We start from the raw sequence: 20,844 nt of genomic DNA, 5'->3' as shown, positions 1-20,844 counted from the left end.
AGAAAATTACAAACAAATTCTTTACATGGAATGTTACATTAAAACACTAAAGCATAAAGGTGTATATACATAAATATTCTGACACACAAATAATCTGACAATTATCTCTCGTGGACCTGATGCCAGATTTTCCACATTTTCAACAGTGATCTACAGAAATTCACAAAAACAGACTTTGGCATGAGTTATTCAGTGTCTTGTGTGATACATGTACTTCAGCTGTACAGTCAATGTACAAAATGATCATGTTAAACATCAGCACAACACCTAATAGTGATTAACGTCATATAACACTGAAAGTGTCTTGATATCCTTAGCCACTTTAACAGAACCCGAATATGGACATTCAAATTACTATGGCTGCGTAGACCAAAATCCTTTACAGATAAATGCGGCATGTTTTTTTTTTCTGCGGGATTAAAATTCCACTAACAATGCAAAGGAAAAATTGATAGACATCACAGGGTCATTACAACAAACTGTCAAAAAAGTTTAACTTTGATGAATAAATATGAATAAATTGAAATGTTAAACTTCATTGGGTGTCCCAATGATTTTTTTCTAGGCAGTAATCACTGCAACTGCATTATGGTGTTAGACTAAAATAAAGCAAAAATGTAGTTTGACATTTGTCTCAAATTTGACCTAAATGTAGTGAGTAACTACATTTTCTTGTTAAAAATCATTTAATGACATGAAACATTGCATAAAAGGATATATTGAGACCGTGTGCCATTTACCCTTACATTACCATAAATGCCTAATCTTATCATAAATGAAACATAAAAGTGAGAATTTAAGGTATAACAGCATACAAAGGTGAACATATAATCTCAAAGCAATACACTTGGTTCTTGCTTACATGAGCTTGAAAAAAATGAATTACTAAGGGAATTGTGGAAGCAATAGAATTTAAATTGAGGTACAATGGAGCATGAAAGTAAAGGTGCAGTGTGTTGAGAAAGAAAGGCTTCAAAACAGCTTAACTGCTAATTAAGCTTAAAAGATTAAATGTTTTCATTTTTGAAAAGGTTATGTCCCTACTGCACCTCATCCTGGAGGCTCCTCAGGCCTGGAATACATTCAATGTGAGTTTGTCATGAGGATAATTTAAATGCATATGGACAATAGTGTTTATAGTTTAAATAACTTTAAATAATATCCAAATTATATGAGCCATTCATATCACCTGTCGCCCATTTCCAACTTAAACACTGAAAACAGTTTATGTTTTTCTTTTACATGAATGTCAATGTATAGGAGAAAGTGAGCAGCTGAAAATTTAGAGTTCTGGTACATTGTAAGTTTGCTGAATTTAATTTAAAGAGCTACAGTATACTGCAATAACATAAAGGTGCCTAAAAACCCTATGCTAATTTATAAATGTATTTATAAAGGTATTTTGACCACTATGTTTTTTAATAATCAGTCAGTAGCCATTTCCCTGCAATAACTTAATAACAGTCCTCACTTGTGCGCTTTTCTTTAAAAAAAGAAGTCACTTAATTAATGGTGGCCAGTATTTCTTTTAACTCAGATGTGTAATAAGTGGAAGGATTAGTAGTATTGATCTAAAATGTTACTCAAGTATGAACTTTAGCAAATAGCACGTAGCTGGCAACAAATACTTCAGCAATTGTACAGTATTTGTTACTATTAGGAGGATATATTTTTGATAAAACCATTTCCTACTGATTTCATGACTGAGTGCTTTACATTTAAGAATACAACATTAACATACAGTACATACCATAACAACACTAAATGCGACACCATACAAGAAATTTAGCAAAGCCTTCAAAGTGTTTGACAATGCATCACAGCTCTTCCCTTCTAGATTATAAACTACTCAGCTGTATATAGTAAACACAATACTATTACAAGCATGAAGCCTTCAAGTATTTAAGGATTAATATAACTCCTGCTGAATTGTATGCCTCAAGAAGCAGCCATCTGTTAACAGTATATATCAGTGCTCTGCACAATTTTAGCCTACAGTAAAATTCAGAAAGGTTAAAACCATCCTGTGTGTGTAAGAGGCACCAGAAGTTAAAGAACTATAGAGGCTTTGAAGGAATAACAAACAACTACATTTAGTCTTTTTAGAGTCCATATTGTATTGATAATAACCTATTTGTCCATCTACTCACTGTATCTACACACAAAATGTCTGCCAACTTATTGTGGTCTATCATCTACTAATTATTGACTGCCTCCTTTGAGTTTTGTCTTTTCCTGGACTACACTACTTTAAGTTTAAATATTATGATAAAGCCATATGGACTTTTCACTGTGTTAAGCTGCTCAACAGGTACTACCTGTTGAATGAAATGCCTTGATTTTAATTGGCAGTAATCATTTTTAAATGTTACTTCTCTGTAGATGTATTACTTTCCAGTTATAAACATAAGTTATACCCTTTTTCCAAACCACAGTGCAAAATGAAGTGTATTAAGAAGACTCTGGATCTCACTTTTATACTGTGATAACATCTGTTCTTATTGTGCTTCCCTACTCATTTTGTGACATGGAAAATAACCATATTCTATTTTTGTCATCTATAACCATTTTTAAAGATGAAATCCACCTTATAGACTCTACTACAAAAGTAGGCCTTGTTGTGCTGACTAGCATCTCTGTCCCATATAGTGTACATAAAATACAATGCAATCCTAATGTATTTGTCTTTATGAACAAAATGCTAATCTGCAATATAATGTAAATAATATCTCCTCTATTCACATGGCTCATGACCAAATGAGCACTTCCTCTTGGAATGGTCAAAGAACACAGTGACAATGATCTGAGAATTCCTGAATTCCAAGACAGGAGGCCTGCAGCATAACAGAACCTGCAGCCAAAGTTATTCTCTTCCTTCAAAAACAGTTAACCTTTGGTTCTTTGAAGGAGCTAACAGTTTCAAAAATGCCTTCCTAGCTTCTTTTGTTTTTTTTAAAAAAACCCTGTTAACCACCAAAAGCATTTTCTTTTCATTTTTCTTGTTCAAGCTCCATCCATGCTTGCTGTGCTGCTGGCTAATTGAGGAAAAACGTGTGGAGATATATTTGCCTCTCAATCCACTCCACAAAATGCGTCACGTTGCTGTAGACTCCAGGTCCCAACACTTTGGAAAAACAAACTGATCCCCATGATGTGAGCCCGTACAAACTCCATCGTCCGTCAGGCTCTTGGCAAACGAGTGGGCCTCCACTATCACCCTGTAAGAGGAGCAGACCATAAGCATACTGTAAGCTCTGATTTTATTTACATCCATTCATGCATTCATTTTCTAACTGCTTTATCTAATACAGGGTTGCAGGGGAGCTGGAGTCTACCTAAGCAAGCAACAGGTACAGGAAGGATAGACCCTGGATGGGACAACAGTCCATTTGAAGCCACTCACAAACATACTGTACACACACTCCAGGGTGAAATTTCCTAGAAGCTGACAAATGTGGCAATGTGTCTTTTGACTGTGAGAGGAAACCGGAACACCCAGAGAAAACCCAAACAAAACAGGACCAGAATTGAACCTAGGGCCCCAAGTGCTGCCCTAGTTACATGCAGCATCACGAAAATATCTTAAAAATTTAAAATACAATTATTTAATAAGAAATCATTAAATCATTTGCTACAGAAATGAGCTATTTATCTTTACAAACACATCTTACAGAAATGTTACTCAAAACGAATATTTTCTTTAATTATTCAAAACTTTCTTGGTAGTGCATTAAAGAAACTTTTCTTTCTTAGAATGTGAATTTCTGCACAATCATCCTACAATGGAGTGGAATGATGGACTGAATTGCTGTAGTACTTGCATTGATCTATGGTTCTACTGTATATATTTTATGTACATTGCCAATATCAGACTTCTGAAAAGTCTCACGCATTTTACCATTTGTGACTATGTATTCCTTTTTCTCTTACAAAATTAGCTGATCAAAATGTATCATATCCTGATCTTTTTTTTTAATCTATTTTCTGCATTACAAACTATATATTACATGTATTCTTTATTCTTTGGTCATTTCCCTGTAGCCAGAGAATTATTCAAGAGAGACCTCTCATTTACATGTTCAGGTCACTGAAGAGTAGCATTTGAGCAAACGCCTGTACAACAGTTCGGTTTCACATCCATTACTTGTGCCATTATAAACATTTGTTTATATTTGCACAATTTAGAGAACATCTACAACAAGAAACACTCAAATTAAAACAGAAAACCTGAACATTTGATTATACTGGAAGCATTATTTTATTACTTCTGAAGGTTGTGCTTGGCAGGCCGGCTGTTTTGATCATAATGATACTAACAACCAAGGTACAGTGTTTAATCCTGTCTGACTCTTAGAAGGGATTGGTTACTACCTCCTATTATTTTATTACCCAAGGAAACCATATCTTTGGTGATAATGGATACAAAGCATTATTGCAACATTTATACAGTTCCACTTACTTCTATTTGGATAACCGGCATACAAATGTAGTAATTTTCAGAAAAATGAAGCAGCATTTAACTACACTACAGGGTTGGGAGGTGGGGGCATGGTTTCCAAATCTTACCATGCAGGAATCAACAGTCCCAGATTCATATCCAGCGCATAGCATCCGAGAAGTGATGGTTTTCATGTCAAAAAAAGACTGACACTGATCCATGGAGATAATCCTGACTTCACCCTCTTGTAGTTTGAAAGGCACTATGAAATTAAAAGGAAAACACATAATGAAGCTTTTCACTTTGAACCAAAAAAAGAGATTTCTACAACAAATAAACAGCATTTTTAACTTACTTCTGTTACCCATGTGCCCCCATCCAGTGATGTAACAATAGGTGTCAGGCAGAGGGGGCTGGCCTTTGTGAGGTAGGCAGACAGGTCTGACGTAGCTGGTTTCATTGATCTCTGTGTCCAGTTCCACTATACTGATGTCATAATCCACCACAGCTCTGTTGTAGCGGGGGTGGACTATAATCCTCTTCACCTTCCTTGTCTGCATAAAAGGCGATGGGTGATCAAGGTTGTTGATACCAAATACAACTTTCCAAACATCTGCATCTTCCCGGCTTTGTGTGCACAAAGGAACAGAGAAAGAAGCCACAAATTAAGATAATAGCTGATTCCATCAAATCTTCAATTGCAAAACAAATTGTGGTAAGAAAACCTCAAGGCCACGATTACGACAATTATATCAGCCATATCATCCTGCAACTCACAACCGGCAACCCACTCAAGGTGTGAGCCTGGTCAGTGCCTGGATGAGAGACCTCCTGGGAAATACTAAGGTTGCTGCTGGAAGGGGGTGCTCACCCTGTGGTCTATGCGGGTCCTAATGCCCCAGTATAGTGACAGGGACACTATAATGTAATCAGGCACCGTCCTTCGGATGAGACCTGGTCATTAAAAATTCTGTAACCCCAGAGTCCTGGCCGAATTCCCCATTGGCCCTTATCAATTATGGCCTCCTAATAATCCCCATCTATGAATTGGCTTCATTACTCTGTTATCCTCCCCACTAATAGCTGATGTGTGGTGGTCATTCTGGCGCACTATGGCTGCCGTCGCATCATCCAGGTGGATGCTGCACATGGGTGGTGGTGGAGGGGAGTCTCCACTACCTGTAAAGCGCTTTGAGTGCAGTGTCCAGAAAAGCACTATATAAGTGTAAGCAATTATTATTATTTTTATTATTATTACTAAGAATCAAAGAAACATGTATTTTTGGTGATACATTGTCAACGGTAAACACTGACTCCTTAGGAGATCACAGAGCAAAAGAGAAAGTACTACAGTATTTATTAACTGCATTTGCTCCCATATATTCTAACCCTCCATTTCATTCAATGAAATAACACTTCAGTTTTCAATCAGCAATCTTCAGATAATAAGTACATTTTTAATTTTGGGACCACAAACAATTCTGTTGATGTTTTCAGACTGAGGCTGAGAGAAACAGAATTATAAATAACCATCTGATAAAGGTCTGGAACCTGAAACTTCTAAATATGTACAGTAGCAGCTAAATTAATCTCTCATTTGTAAACTTTATCATGTTTTAAGACCTGGGAATGTCTATGCCATTTTGAAGTACACATTTTTATACATAGCAGCACTACCATCTTGAAATCTGCTCTCATAACAAGAAGCTGTGCAAGGCTGGTTTGTAACTGAAGATAACCAGGTTGCAGCTGCAAGTCGTGCTGGCTGAACAGATTCAACTTTGGACCAGAATTGCACCCCTTGTATTGCAGTTTTGTTTCTGTTGTAGAAGACGCCATCTTTCAGATGAGGCCATTAATAGAAGAGGTGACAACATAGACTACAACGATCCCGTGGCACTGTTCATAAGAAAAGGGGTGTTAATCCCAGTTAATTACTTCCTACATTCCACTTTAACCTTTCATAATCCGTCTTTACAAAATCCATCCATTTTCTAACTGCTTCTTCTAATTCAGGGTTCCTTAGGAGCCGGAGCCAATCCAGACAAGCAGCAGCCTCAAGACAGGGTACATCCCGGATGGGATGCAATCACAAGGCACACATGGACAGAAACACAGAAACACAAACACGGGGGGGGGCAGTTTTCCCAGAAGCCAATTAACCTACCAGTACATTTTTGGATTGTGGGAGGAAAACAATGCAAACATGGGGAGAACAAATTGCACTCTAGTGCCTCAGGTCCAGAATTGAACCCAGAGTGCCTTTAGTAAATGTCCACTTTAATTAAATCAATGTACTGTCTATAATGGCTGCCTCATAGCACTTAAGTAGGTGCTGAACTATGACCGCACTAACTGAAGGTCCCCTCCTATATATGTGAATTCATTTGGGATGAAAAATGCTATTTAAATTCAAGCAAGTATTATTATTTATACCAATAATCTGATAAATATACCTGTATATGTGTCCCTTGACTCTAATTCTAAATTAGTATTCTAAAGACTCACCCTTCAAAGCAATGTGCGACTGTCAGGACCCACTTCCTCCCAATGAGGACGCAGCCACAAATGTGCCCACTGGGATCACTCTGCAAGGAGCACTGCCAGGGCCAGCGGCCAGGGCGACTCGTCCGGCCTCCCAGGATCCTTTTGGACATACGAGCTGCAGGCCGGCGGCCACAGTCTACAAGACAGGCAACAAAAGTCAGGAGGACCAGGTTTTGAATACAGACAATTTCAGTCATATTTGCTTCAGCTCATATTAATCTGGAATTTGTGTCCATCTTCCCCAACTCAGTTTCTACTAGTCCACCTATTATAAGTAAAAATGTGACCCACCAGCCAAATGCGTATGGAAAAACTCAACTGCTTTTAAATTTTGTACCTCTTTGTGCTTACCTTCTTTGACACAATGAAGAGACACTTTCCTTCGACTATGACAGGTATGTCTGCAAAAACATAGGAAAAGTATGAAGATGATGAAAATCTGTATGAATTTTTTTTTGTTAGAAACTAAACAATTCTATTAGTACTGTACAGTATATACAGTTTACACTATAAAAACCCACTGATTTTTGCAGCCCTGGTATTTCACTGACATCTAGTGGTAACAATTCAAAATAACATGATGAGTTCAAGGCTGAACAAATCCAGCTCTCCAGTTCTCAAAGCTCTACTGCAGCAACTTGTTTTTGTTTTATTTAGTCTCTTGTCCATCAAATTAATTGTTTACCGGGCAAATAAGCATTGCTTTGAGGTTATTATCGTAAACTGATTTAATGAGAACAAACTCCCTAGACTCTCAATCCTTGAGAACAGGATGCTCTTTCCTGAAGCACTGTCCACTTAAACAGAAGAGAACATTCAACAAACTGTTGCTACATTAATGGCTGCACAAAATGTATGTAGTCTAATTCAGTGGTCATTTCTATGGTTACAGTGACCACTTGATGATTTGCAAGCAGTAAATGTGCCATTACAGCCCGTTAGTAATGCTGTTTTCAGTAATGCTCCTACCCTTTTTTCTCTAACAGCCCCTGTAGAGAGGAACCATTCCTGTGCTTCCAGTCAGCATGAACATGTAGCCACTTCCTGCGCCCCAGCTGGTGATGGTGGTCTGGTACCATCTCTACTTCGGCTGGCTCCCTGTGTTAAACCACGCACAGAAAGGAGGATCAAATAATGCAAAAGAGGTTTGTTCAGGACTCAAGTTGTATTTCACCCCGTAAATTAAAATATTCCTGTGTTTGTTCATTGAACCTTTATTGTAGCTTTATTTTGTTACATGCCTACCAATATGAACAGTGTGGTAAACCACTGTAACACGTCATTACATCTTGCCTCTCGGGAAGCTGTCTGTACATTATCTGCACTGTACTCAATTTATTGCATCATTAAATCCACAAAACAATGTTCCTACTGTATTTGTAATAGTTGTGGGAGATTGACACATGAAGACGTAAGGCATATGTGAAGTACTTTGAACCGCAAGTTTCAGAACTGGCAGTGGACATTTCAGTTAGTTCAAGTTTGCTCAAAGCATATTCTTACTGCTCCTAAGACAAGAAGACAGGAACAATGCTTGTAAAGTATTAACCCGGAAATAATCAAATGTCATTAATGCCCACTGCATTGACAACTTTTTATTTAAATTCTGAAAATCATTGTTTGGAGCTCTGTTCCTACTTGCATGACACATGACAGCATTTTAACAAGTTGAAAACCACAAAACATTAAACATGGTGGCTCAAAGTTAAGGTAAAGCTGACTATAATATAGTATTCACTTGACCTGGCAGTTTTCAGAGGTTTTTCTATTAGCTACTGACCTTACCCTAAACCCATCTGCTTGCAAGCCAGCTCACTCAGCTTGTGATGCCAGTTGTCCGCACACACATGGTATTCTGAGGCGGTTTTGTGGACTGTCAGTAGAGATGAAGGTGTCTTAGAAAGAGACACTATGGGAGGAAATGACAAAGTTACAAATTTGGCCAATTTTTTCACCTTCTGTATTAAACTTTTTCTGTTTACACATTTCTTGTTGTTACTCTTTTGCTTTCCAGCAACAACGGTATTGTTTTATGTTCTGTACTGGTACACCAGATATCAAAACAGAGTTTACAGTTATAGTCTGGCAAATCTAAAGGGAAAGTCTGTATAAACGTTTGGAGCTCCAGTAGGCTAGATCAGAGGAGTGCTATAAAAAGGGTACTATACTGTACATCTCTCAGACTTCAGTTCTGAATCGTTCTGGATCTAGTTCTTCCCTGGTACTGAAACTGGTAGATGGGAACTTGCTTATAGCTTTTATTTATTGTATTATTGAGTTAAATGTCTTGTTGATGTTCGGAAAGGAATTATTAAGAATGTGAGGGCTATGTCGTAGAAATAAAAGTCAACTGTTTCAATATAAAATTCTTTTACAGTATACCATAGTGTAATCCCATTATGATTTACAATTACTGCAGCTGGAACATCTACAAAAACAACATTTTGGATTAAAAAATACAATAAAATACAGTATTATACATTTTCTCCTTTCAACAAGTATTTTTAGGAGCAAAAAAGAACGCACAGCTCCCAGCTTGATTAAGAAAAACAAACTTAAAGCAAACACTTCATAAAGCAGCGCATAAAGCAGAAATTAGTTTATTTTTGCAGAAAAGAGAATATTTTTAATCGACAAACAGTTTTATTTTGAAGTTCAAAAACTGCCTCATAGGAACTGAGTCGTACAGTCACTGAATTACATGAAGGCTTTCTGCTGCAGCTCAGAAACTAAGCTCCTTCTTCAGACACAGGCATGCTGATACAGTGAACCTCAGTCAAAGAGGACTTACCACAGTTCCACTCATCAGAGCTGTCAGTACAGTCCTTCTTGCCATCACACCACAATGTGCGATGAACACACTTGTGATTGTTACATGGAAGCTCATTATCAACACAGAAAGCTGAAAAAAAGTCAATTACAATCACAGGAGATATCAAAGATATAGCACTGTGTTCAACATGAGCTACAGCAACCAAATAACTACTTTGATTAGTGTTTATAGACTGAAGACAGTACATACAGTATCTACCACCATCATAACTAAAAGTATAATTTCATTATTACAACCAAGGTTGGCCTTCAACACTGGGTATTCTGTAAAACACAAGATACTCATAAATACACTGACAGTGATGTGGAGAAGCTCTATTCATTGTAATAATGGTCGAAATGCCCTTGTATATCTATCGGTCATATTTACTCCTTTACAAGTATCGTATTTCACCACAGGTAAAATCTTAACTAATCTACAGTAAGACCTGGAAAATGCAGCAATCACTAAGCTAAGCTTTTTAAAGCTTAATCGAATTGTAAAACTGCAATACTGGAAATGATTCACATCGTAACAACATAAATGTTAGTTTCAGAATGTTATTCAAAAGAAATAAAATAATATATATTAATAGGTCAGTACTTTCACATAAAAAATTAGAATTTGTAGATACTGGTTTTTTTATATTTACTGCATACAGGTAAACTATCATTTTCCTGTTTAATTTAGCATATGAAATGTCCTTCCTGTTACTAGACCCTCCTGAAAATAACATACATTAGATGTTTCTTCTGTAACATTCAATCCTAATACAGTATTAATAATGTCTAATAATTTTTAGAATTCATTTCAATATTAACTGGGTTATAGTTTTAGCTTTTAATGTGCAAATACTGTACAGTTAAATGATAAAATATTTATGAGCACCTCCAGAGGAACAGCATTTAGCCCATTTTCTCTTAAATGTCACCAAGGTTTCATGTACTGTACTGCAAGTCATATTCACTTTACACTGGGAGAGCTGCACAATATTAATCCACAGAAAGATGTACAGTACGAGGCAGCATACTGTAGTTATTCTTTTCAGGTCAGGGAACTGACCTATTCAAACAACCATATTGTAAAATCTACAGTATGTACTATACTGTGAAGCAATAAAATTCATTATGCACACAAAAGAGACTTTGAAAGACACCCATACACACTAGATGACACATGATGTATTACACTTGTCCACCCACGGGGCATACAGTACCTGGGGTGGACAAGTGTAATGTTAAAAACACAAAAATGACTGTCCAAGGAAACCTGCTCCTCCCATGGTCTGGTCTGTACATCACTGCACCACAACCTAAAATCTCTTGATGTGGCATTTAAAAAAAAAGTCTGCACCCAGGATTTAAGAAATACAAAATGAAAATGCCATCATTCTAAACGTCTTTACTTTGCTTAAAGTGTGGCATGTACTTGTAGCGGGATGAGACATTTTAGCCTGGTTAAGCGAAAGAGCTATCAGCGCAGCACATTGTGAGCAACGCCTTCCTGTGTAATTTGAATAGTTTTAAATACCACTAGATTGACCAAGTACACCTCCCCCCCCCACAGAAGTTATTTTAATGCTCTCTAGTTGGAACCCTGTTGACAGTCACTTACAGCAGTTCCTTTCATCTGCCAGGTCGGCGCAGTCTGGAAATCCATCACAGATCATTGTATGTCTGATGCACGCTTTGTTTGATGGGCATTCCCACAGACCTCGTTCCTTACAACCTGGTAACAGAAAGGTCAGGGATGAAGCACAGGAGGGTGCAGTTTCCTTTTGACTCTTCTCCAGAGGAAAGATCAACCTTCTCCCATGCGTTCATTTCATCTGTATATTTACGGTAGGTGTGTCCTCTGAAACACCCCCCCCCCCCTTTTTTTCCAAATATATTCAATTTGCTTATAGAAGTGAAGGAAAAGTAGTGTATTTGCCTTTATGCACTAAAATAACATGTGGAACAGCAGTCTCCAAATCCTGGCTACAGTTTCATTCCAGAATACCACTCTAACACTTTGCCGAACGTATTATTTACTTTATTTCAAAGAATTAGTAGACTTTTAAGCCAGTGATTAGAGATACTTATTAAACCAAAAAAAATGGTTTGAGGCCACTGATGTGCTAGAATTAATATATCAATCACAATATTGGTTAAAAAGAAATACAATAACAATGCTTCATCAGTAATGTACATTAATGCTTTAAATCGTGTATTTTTTGCATTTTTTGGGTTTTCTTGCAAGAGCTCTTCATATAACTCAGAGCTAAAGAAGTAGATACTGTATGGTATTTCCACCTTCCAATGTTCTTTTTTTAATGATGTAAAAATGTGAGTTCAGCACGGATCAAAGATAAAACATCCTGCATGATGGTGGAATGAGGTAGATTAGGTACCACCCCTGCCCACAGCATATTCCCTGGCATCTTATAGGGTTGACCTGGAGCTACTATCATGTTTTAAATTTTGAGTAGCTAGCATTAAAATGGAATGCTAGTTCCACAGTTCTTTCTTCTCATTCCATTTGTACTTAATCATGTGTTTAAATCAGGTTATATGTAGAAAATACAGAATTGATAATTCTTGGAAAAATAACAACTGATTTTCATTACACCACACAATGTTCTGTATTGTGAATGTACAGTAGGAACAGCAACATAACACAAAAGGAAATTCACATTCCAGGTTTGACACTACTTTTATGCCCTTGAAGGGTACTTCTCAGAAGCTCTAGACATAGTTTTGATTTAGATGTTGTGTCGCCCAATGATTTTATACCATAAAATTGTGGACATTACGAATAAAGTCTCTCAAACTGAATTATGAAAATAAATAGAACCATTGAGCTCTAAAAACACACACTCCTCTTCAATGTCACCTCAGTTAACAGCATTTCTGGAGGGCAGACTAGTGACTTTGACCTCTGGCCAGAGCTAGTCTTTTACAGAAAACAAGCAAATGAGCCACTCTCCTGCATATCAACATTTGTAAGCAGGGGGCAAATGAATCATTTAGTATTCAAAGAGCACCAGACGTTCTTTTGTAATATTATTAGTCTGGGTCAATTTAATTCATAGTCTGTGTCTCAGAGTATGGCTGTCTGAAGAAGTTTGTCTCTAAAGTTGATTTGTGTTTCTTTAGAAGACATTCTGGCAATTTATTACAAGTAAACTGTAAATCTCTTTACTCAGGCAATAAATCCAATTCAGAAACTCAACTGTCTTCCTCCTAGGACAGTTTCTTCTTGGCCAGGATGATATTTGTTTCATTTTCACTTTCTCTTCTAATGAGCTGAATGTTAAGTGGCCTTTAGGAAGCCCTATAGTGCTCTCAGAAATAAAAATCATACTGTATCAGAGAGCTGACAATGAAACTAAAGACCATTATGTTGGATTATCTTGCTATTGCTTATATTCAAGCACCAGGACAAGTCATTGGTGCTGCACATTTATAGAATCATAAGTAATTTGGTGGGTGGCACGATGACGCAGTGGTTAGCATTACTGCCTTGCAGTGTGGGTGTCCTGGGTTTAATTCCTGACCTGGGCACTATCTACAGTATGTGGAGATCATATGTTCTTTTAGTTTTTGTGCATGTTTCCTCCAGGTGCTCTTGTTTCTTCCCACAGTCCAAAGACATACTGCCAGGTTAAAATTGGTCCCAGTCTGTGTGTCTGTGTTTCCCCTCCGATGGACTTGTGTCCTGTTCAGGGTGTACCCTGTCCAGTGCCCATTGCTTGCTGGGATAGACTCCCCCTCTGTTCTGGATAATGCAGCTTGAAAATGTTTGGATATATGTACTCCTTTAGTTTACACGGTAGTAAAAAGACATGTACAGTATTTGGGAGGTTTTCTTAGTAGCAGAAGGTCCTTGAGATCCAACTATAACATACAACTCACACAATGAATCTAGAAAAAAATGTATGTGTTGATCACCATTAAACCAAGTAGATTTATTCTGCTAAGCACATGCCTTAATACAGGGTGTCAAATCCACTGTTACTGTCTTTGTACATTTTTAAATAAACATGTGAGATACTGAACAATGACAATTGTCAAGCACCATCTTGCATCAAAGCAGTCTGCCCATTCCTCTGAGATGCTTGTGTTGTTACAATGTGAGTGTCTCTCACAATGTCTTGATTCAAACAGGGGAGTTCAGTACTTACCACAATTTTCTTCATCACTGTCATCATCACAGTCTGTGTGTCCATCACACCTCTTCGAGGCTAAGACGCATCTTCCCGAGTTGCACTTGAAGTGACTTGGTGAGCACTCTGTTCATGAATTAAACAAATGGGTTTTGTTAAACCTTAAATCTTTTCCTTGAAAATTTTAAAATCCTGTACAGATATGGTTACTGTCTGCAAAAACACGGGATCTACTTGCAAGGAAAATGTTGCATTTCCACCCCATAATATAAAAGACAGTTGTTGATAATGTACAGTATGTATTGTAGATTATAACAAAATAACTGCTGAAGTTTTTTAGAAAAAACAAAGCTTATAATAAAGTCAGACTAGCATAATGTCTTATGTCTTCTGTCTCTTGCTCCTATGATACTTTTAAATAGTTTCACACAGAAGATGCATGTCACGCAGTTTCAGAAATGTCCAGAGGAATTATTTTTTCTAATGATGGCAGAAATGCTGAAAACAAATGATTTTACTAAATTAGAAAGGAGTGTGATCCTGAGCTTATCTTCTGAGTAAGAACTTTTTTTCTCTACTTTGTAGTTTCATCCCGATATAGTATATGCTGTTCCTCACATCATTTCAAATCAAATTTAAAACATCAGAAAATCACAACAGATTTAAACAGATCCTTGTTTTGCAGAAAAAGCACATGTAAAAACACATGTACTGTAATATTAGCCAGGATCAGCACTTTACTACTAATTGGAGTAGTACCAATTTAATGTTTTTTTCTGCAAATGCATGCATATTGATCTCTTAAATGTACAGTACTAGAAGAGAGGTATCTGCCTACTGGATAACTAATCGAAGACTAAAATTTATCTTTGCCTTCTGCATCAATGCATGTTTTAACTGCATTTCTCCAATAGAGCATTGCAGGGGAGCCAGAGACTAACCCAGCATGCAACTGGCACAAGGCTGGATACACCCATTGCAAGGCACAAACAGACACAAACATGCACACAGTCAAACCAGGGCACAAAAAACATGATAAGAAGGCCTGATACTAGTTATTAGTTACTAGTAATTTGTTTTATGTAATGTTTTCATAAGGTGGAGTTTTTCAAGTTGCTTTTTCTGTAGCAGATATACTGTACAGTGCATTCCATAATATAGTGCTTGGTTTTCTGTTTCTCTCCAACCTTCCCTGGCAAAGGAAATATCTCATACTTCACTGACAGATTTTGTTTAACACTTCAGTGTTATGGAGCAAGTATCAATAAGCTTGGTAGGGAACTTGTGAAATGTTACTGCTTACACAAAACTGGCACGAGTTAGTCCAAATGAGAGCAGACGGTACAGACGGGAGTGACAAGGTTACTTAGCAACCAAAAACGTTTTATTACACTTTTTTTTCTGGAGAAATCAAATGCTTCTCAGAAATAAAATTCTAGATAACACCTTGGGTTACATTATAAGCACAGTGCATTACAGCAGGTCACAAGTAAAAAAAGTACGTCACAACAATAAGTTAAGGCTTTCTGATGAGAGAACAACATCATACTATTGTAAGGTGTCATCAAATTTTCAGAATGCTAATATAAGAACCTAAGGGAGTTTTATTATTGTTTTGTAAAAAGTTGATATCAAAAGAGTGTGGTCAACTGGAATGGAAATCCTTCCTAAATATACTATATTTCATTGTCTCTTAAAAGTCCAAAAGAACACAAGAAATGTTACAAATGAAAGGATTCTATATAATATATACAGTATGCTGTAGTTTGATTGCAAGTAGCTACCTTAATTAATCTGAGAATCACATCTAAAATATTTATTCAGAGAAACCACAGATCCAGGTTCAGTAACATGACAAGATTGCTTTTTCCAACAGATTGCTTGTTTCACACAAGCCTTTGTATAAAAAAGTGCCTCCTGTTCTCTTTTTTAAATTTCCAGTAATCTGTAGTTTTATTTAGTTTAGATCTGGACTAACCTTCAACGTCCTGGTCAGGCATCAAGCAAGTTGCGTTCTCCTGGCCTTCTTCTGGAAACTGGCTACAGTCTGTGTCCTCTGGCCACTGCAATCCCACAATTCCCAGCACTGACTCACAGCGTTCTTTGGAATTTTTACACAATGACCTGTGACAAGTGAGTTTACGATTAACAGCACATAGCATCCTGTACACATATTGGCATTGAAGGAATTTAGTTCAAGTAGGAAGCTGGGTCAGCATGTGTAGGCTGTGAAGAACAAGCAAAGATAAGTCAGGAAACAACGTTTCAGCGGTGGAGCCTTCTTTGGGTGTGAAACGTTATATAACCCAATTTATTTTTTAATTGATGTTATACTGTACATACAAAGAAAAATAATGCACACAGTTTGTTTGTTCCCCTTACGCATTGAAGCTCAATTTCAAATATTTAACAAATGAGTCTCTCAAAGGAGAGCACTTCTACAAAGGAGACTGACTTTTTTTGGTTGATTCAAGGTTGAAACTTGACTGCTTAGTATTTGGTTATCAATATTTTTTTCAATATATATTTTTCTGTGGGGATCAACAATCTACGGCAGGCTTGCTATAATACTGTGTTTGTAGTAGGTAGTTCTAAGTGTAGGAAGGATGTTTTTTTTAAAAAGTAGAACAATCTGAGAAAAGGCTACTCATGGTCATGGACAATAGTCATAAAATGATAAGTGGGTTATTATGATATTTTCAAAAACAGGATGCAAACTTCAATTTCATTGTTCAGTCACTGTAATGCGTAAATCTTTGGGTTTGTCAGAAAAAAGGAACTTCTGCATGCAAGTAATAAAATTCTATTTAAATCCCTTATAATTCAAATGACACAATACACTGACAACGCTGTGATGAAGGCAGTATTGTGTTCAAACGTTGCTGCATTGTGTCACATGAGTCATCAGAGAATTAAATAGATTTTTTCTGCTTAGAGCGGAACTGAATATGCGTGTGTGTTTTTTTTTTCTATTATGGCATCAGGCCTGTTTATCTACACCTACTGAAAGTTTTGGCATGCTTTGGACTGTATTGCTTTTCTGACAGTTTCACCTGCATGGTGGCACCTTCTGATTGGTTTCCGGGTCACATTTTGGCACAAGGATGGTGCAGGCGAAAAACATGAGGTATTTGTAGCAGTTTGTCTGGACGAGTGCTGGGAAGAGAGAAGATTCCCAACTGATGGATGTCTCCTTCTGTGTTTCATGGCCCAGAAAATTTGGGAAGCTGGTGACGTTGTACGGCAGATTCATGCACAGCTCAAGGGTAATAGGCTCACAGCGGTCTGGAAGAGGAAGATGATTACAGTCAGTTAATTCAACTCTTTTCTTCAGTTTACATGAGCCAAGCAAGGTATACTCTCATACAGTAGGTGTGTTAAAAACTAGGATGTGTAGAAGACAGCAAGACAAACAACTGAGTGCTCAAGGAAATGGGTTTTGTTACATTAACAAAATGTATTTTTTTACTACTTAGGCAAAGCCTTTTGTTAATAACTTAAATATTTTAAGTGTGATAAACTCTTTTCATTCAGAATACATGGTAATTGATGCAAAACCTTTGGGGCAATCAGCCAGGAAAAACAGTTATTCATAAATGTATTTGTACATATTTTTGTGAGCAACACACACAAAACATGAGTTGTATGACACAGCAACTGAAACAATGCAAGGGGAAATAGACAGATCAAGTACTGGCTTATACAGAAATCTTGTAAAACTTTGGCATCTTTATGTGTTTTCTTTCTATTTAAAAATCACTATTTTTTCTGGTGCTTCATCTATTCTGTCTCTCTTTGCCAGGACATAACCCAAGTCTTCTGTTACTACGACAGGCCACAAACACCTCGATCTTTTCTTTAGTCTTTGGTTATGGCTAAAAATGCTGATGAAAAACTGGCATTCCTTTAGTGGCACACTTACTACAGTTTGTGCTGTTGCTGCGGCTGTCACAAACAGTATTCCCATGGCAACCATCGAGGCAAGAGGTAGATATGCAGCCTGGTTGTCCAGGTTCGCATGCATTCTGATCTACAGAGAGAACAGCACTGGAGTTCATACGAAAGAAATACAGTATGTTTACTTTAGATGTTCTGCTCACTTACAGCACCAAAACCTCGCAGGACCCAACCAGTGAGAGGGGTCACTGTGTGCTGTGAGCTGTTGATCTGCCTGCTGACATTAAGCCCAGGTAGGACTTGAATCTAGTGGAACAGCCTGTTTCCAAATGTGAAATGTTCTATCTACAAGGCACGTTTTGCACTTGGTGCAGAACCTTTTACATTTTTCTGAAGCCCCCATCTTATAACAGCCACTATTCACATTAATACAAACTCTTCAAATTAATTTTAATTTGATAATTGTAAGTACACTAAAGGCATGTGAGCCCCAGCAAGGGGTTGCAATGAATTAAAGCTTTTTTTTACAATTCAGCATTACTGTTTAAATTTAAAACAAGGTATTCCTGAAATTAAAAATACTTAGTAGTTAAATTTTGGTGTTCTCATTTTCCATAAAAATTAGTCATTTGCCCTTTAGGGTTTTGGAAAAAAATGGGGGAGGTAGTCAAAAGAAATATATGCCGTACTTCTAGTGCACAACATTTCAGATATTGTGATGGATGGGTGAAGATCTGTTGGTTATCTTCTATATAAGACAAGAATAAGGCATGTTCCACATTGAATTTGTACTTAAAGGCCTAACTGTTGACAGAAGTGTTCATACAGTCTCTCAGTCTTTTTCAGACTGTGAAGAAAGCATTAGGAACAAGCTAGAAAAATGCCAATAATAGTAGGCTGACACAGTAGATGATGCTTACGTCATTTTACACTACATTTATTTAAATCACTTTTTTTTCAATTTTTGTATTTATTTAGGAGAGAACATTTGTAAAGACACTTGTTCTAGAACAACTGCAATGCTTATTCAATAAATTAACACTTCTAGGGTTTGGACGTGATCTGTACAGCATCGCATGAGACATGCTAAACTCAGATTCTTATGCCATACGGTCATGTAAATGATTTATCAGTGTCAGTAAGCTATGTGACTTGTTTCAGCTACTGTAATGTGTTTTGTCAACTAATGTTTCTGCCCAAGGATAAACCAATGTGTTTAACAGTGGTTACAGGTCTGCCCTATTACTCACTGTGACTGCATACTATTGACCAAGGGAAAGAAAGTGATTATATAAAGTTGCATCTCAAATTGTTGAACTGTTCAACATTGCCTAAAATACTTATCCCTGGTTATGTCAGGTACTGAACCACTGTTACTTATAAGCACAATTCTGTCCCATAAATGTTAAATAGGATATATACAGTACCCAGGCTAATGGTTGGGTTAGTCTATTTGCTGATAGTTGGCCTAAATGCTTGGATGAGACTTGTGATAGAAAAGAAAGCACTGCAGAAAAAAGGCTGGGAATTAACTGCAGGCTATAGAACTTCAAGTATGCTCTTCTAGTTCTCGTCAAATTACTCCATGATTTCTCCAATGACATTTGCATATCCTAACAAGAACATTGGCCCTTTCGACACAGATTTGTTCCATCACAAAAAAAAGATCTAGTACTGTATATTACAACAGTCACTGTATGGTGAGGAACTTACACTTACCAATGATTTGGACTAAACAGTACAAGTGCCAGTACAAGGACAACAATATTACAACTCGGCCAGATGAAATTGGTAACACATGATAGAAATAGACATTGATGTGCTGCAATGGTCAGTCAAACCTTATCAGAGGATGACAGCAAATGATCAAGAATATGAGAGTAGACAATAGTTTTTAACACTGTGTTGATAGTGATGGACATGTTGATCAAATGTTGAATAATGAAAAGCCCCATGAGCCTGTGGCAAGATTATGTCTGTTTTTCCCAAAAATCTTTAGCAGTCACTAGAACTGAAATAAGGAAAATGTGCTCGACTTAAAATCTTGGAAACACATCTTGTGATATTCAGATAGTAAGAGCCTACTATATACAGTATGTCTACAGCAATGAATGTACATTTTGTTTTAACATTCACATTTGTACTCGAAAGAGTCACATTTTGTTGAAGTATACCACATATTTTTGATAAGTATAAACCAGCCTGCCAGCACTGCGAAATGCCTCAGTGGACCTACTCTGCTTCAAGGTGCAGTTCTCCTCATCGCTCCCATCCTTGCAGTCAATGTCTCCGTCACAGCGGAAGGCGCTGGGAATGCACTGCCCATTCCGACACTCTAGCAGCCCTTGACTCTTACATGCTGGGGAGAGAAAACAAAACACTATCAACAGACAAAATCACAAAATCACGGCTTGAATGTCTCTTCCGCCATTTTAGAGTGTTGATGTGGAGTTTTGATTTTGCAAAAGGTCCCAGGCAGGATTTGTGTTTGGATCTTATTCCTAATCGATCTTCCCTCTCTTCTTAGCTCGCCTTTGATGTCATCTGCAACAAGTATAACCGTCCTCTTTGGCTTCAACCAGTAAAGTCGATCGCTTAAGTCCCCGTTAAGCTGTATGACCCAAGAAAAGCCAATCTGAGCCTTGGTCAAGTCACAGTAACCAGGCACTGGTGCATAACTGACAGCACCAATGACAAAGAGGCTGGGATTAGTTTGGTTCCTGGTGCCACAAAGCCCCACTTGGGCCTCTCAGGCACTTGCAGGCTTGTAGTGCTGTAGTTGAGGGAAGTACCTCTCCTCCAGTCTACGAGACTATGCCACCATTGACATATCAAAAGACAAGTGGCAGGAGTGTGGGTGGGCAGGTACACCCTCATTCACCCCCCGTGTAATATTGCAGGATTCAGAACCATGAGCTGAAGTTGGGTGGGTATGTACAGTAACATTAAATGTTTTATATAAAACACTGTTTAACCACCCATCCATTTACTAACCTCTTCTTA

At 37.4% G+C, this 20,844-nt stretch overlaps 1 protein-coding gene across 3 annotated transcripts in view; it reads right to left on the bottom strand.

Annotated features, from left to right (window-relative positions):
- Nucleotides 1–2,980: 2,980 nt before the first annotated feature.
- Nucleotides 2,981–20,844, bottom strand: part of corin (corin, serine peptidase) — a 62,511-nt gene continuing 44,647 nt past the window's right edge. For 2 of the 3 annotated variants that reach the window (XM_069190843.1, XM_069190848.1), the window contains exons 9-22: nucleotides 20,078–20,200; nucleotides 17,867–17,974; nucleotides 16,998–17,229; nucleotides 15,923–16,068; nucleotides 13,963–14,070; nucleotides 11,412–11,525; nucleotides 9,777–9,887; nucleotides 8,771–8,894; nucleotides 7,955–8,083; nucleotides 7,337–7,386; nucleotides 6,947–7,121; nucleotides 4,794–5,065; nucleotides 4,567–4,700; nucleotides 2,981–3,218 (exon numbers count right to left, since the gene is read on the bottom strand). In XM_069190843.1, the coding sequence (XP_069046944.1) occupies nucleotides 3,036–3,218; nucleotides 4,567–4,700; nucleotides 4,794–5,065; nucleotides 6,947–7,121; nucleotides 7,337–7,386; nucleotides 7,955–8,083; nucleotides 8,771–8,894; nucleotides 9,777–9,887; nucleotides 11,412–11,525; nucleotides 13,963–14,070; nucleotides 15,923–16,068; nucleotides 16,998–17,229; nucleotides 17,867–17,974; nucleotides 20,078–20,200 (2,009 nt within the window). In that variant the 3' untranslated portion in view covers nucleotides 2,981–3,035. The remainder of the gene's footprint in view (nucleotides 3,219–4,566; nucleotides 4,701–4,793; nucleotides 5,066–6,946; nucleotides 7,122–7,336; nucleotides 7,387–7,954; nucleotides 8,084–8,770; nucleotides 8,895–9,776; nucleotides 9,888–11,411; nucleotides 11,526–13,962; nucleotides 14,071–15,922; nucleotides 16,069–16,997; nucleotides 17,230–17,866; nucleotides 17,975–20,077; nucleotides 20,201–20,844) is intronic. The other variant, XM_069190847.1, reaches the window with a different exon arrangement.

Source organism: Lepisosteus oculatus, chromosome 1 (genome assembly GCF_040954835.1).
Source record: "Lepisosteus oculatus isolate fLepOcu1 chromosome 1, fLepOcu1.hap2, whole genome shotgun sequence".
Lineage (NCBI taxonomy): Eukaryota > Metazoa > Chordata > Actinopteri > Semionotiformes > Lepisosteidae > Lepisosteus > Lepisosteus oculatus.
This window is presented reverse-complemented; position numbering and strand designations above follow the sequence as displayed.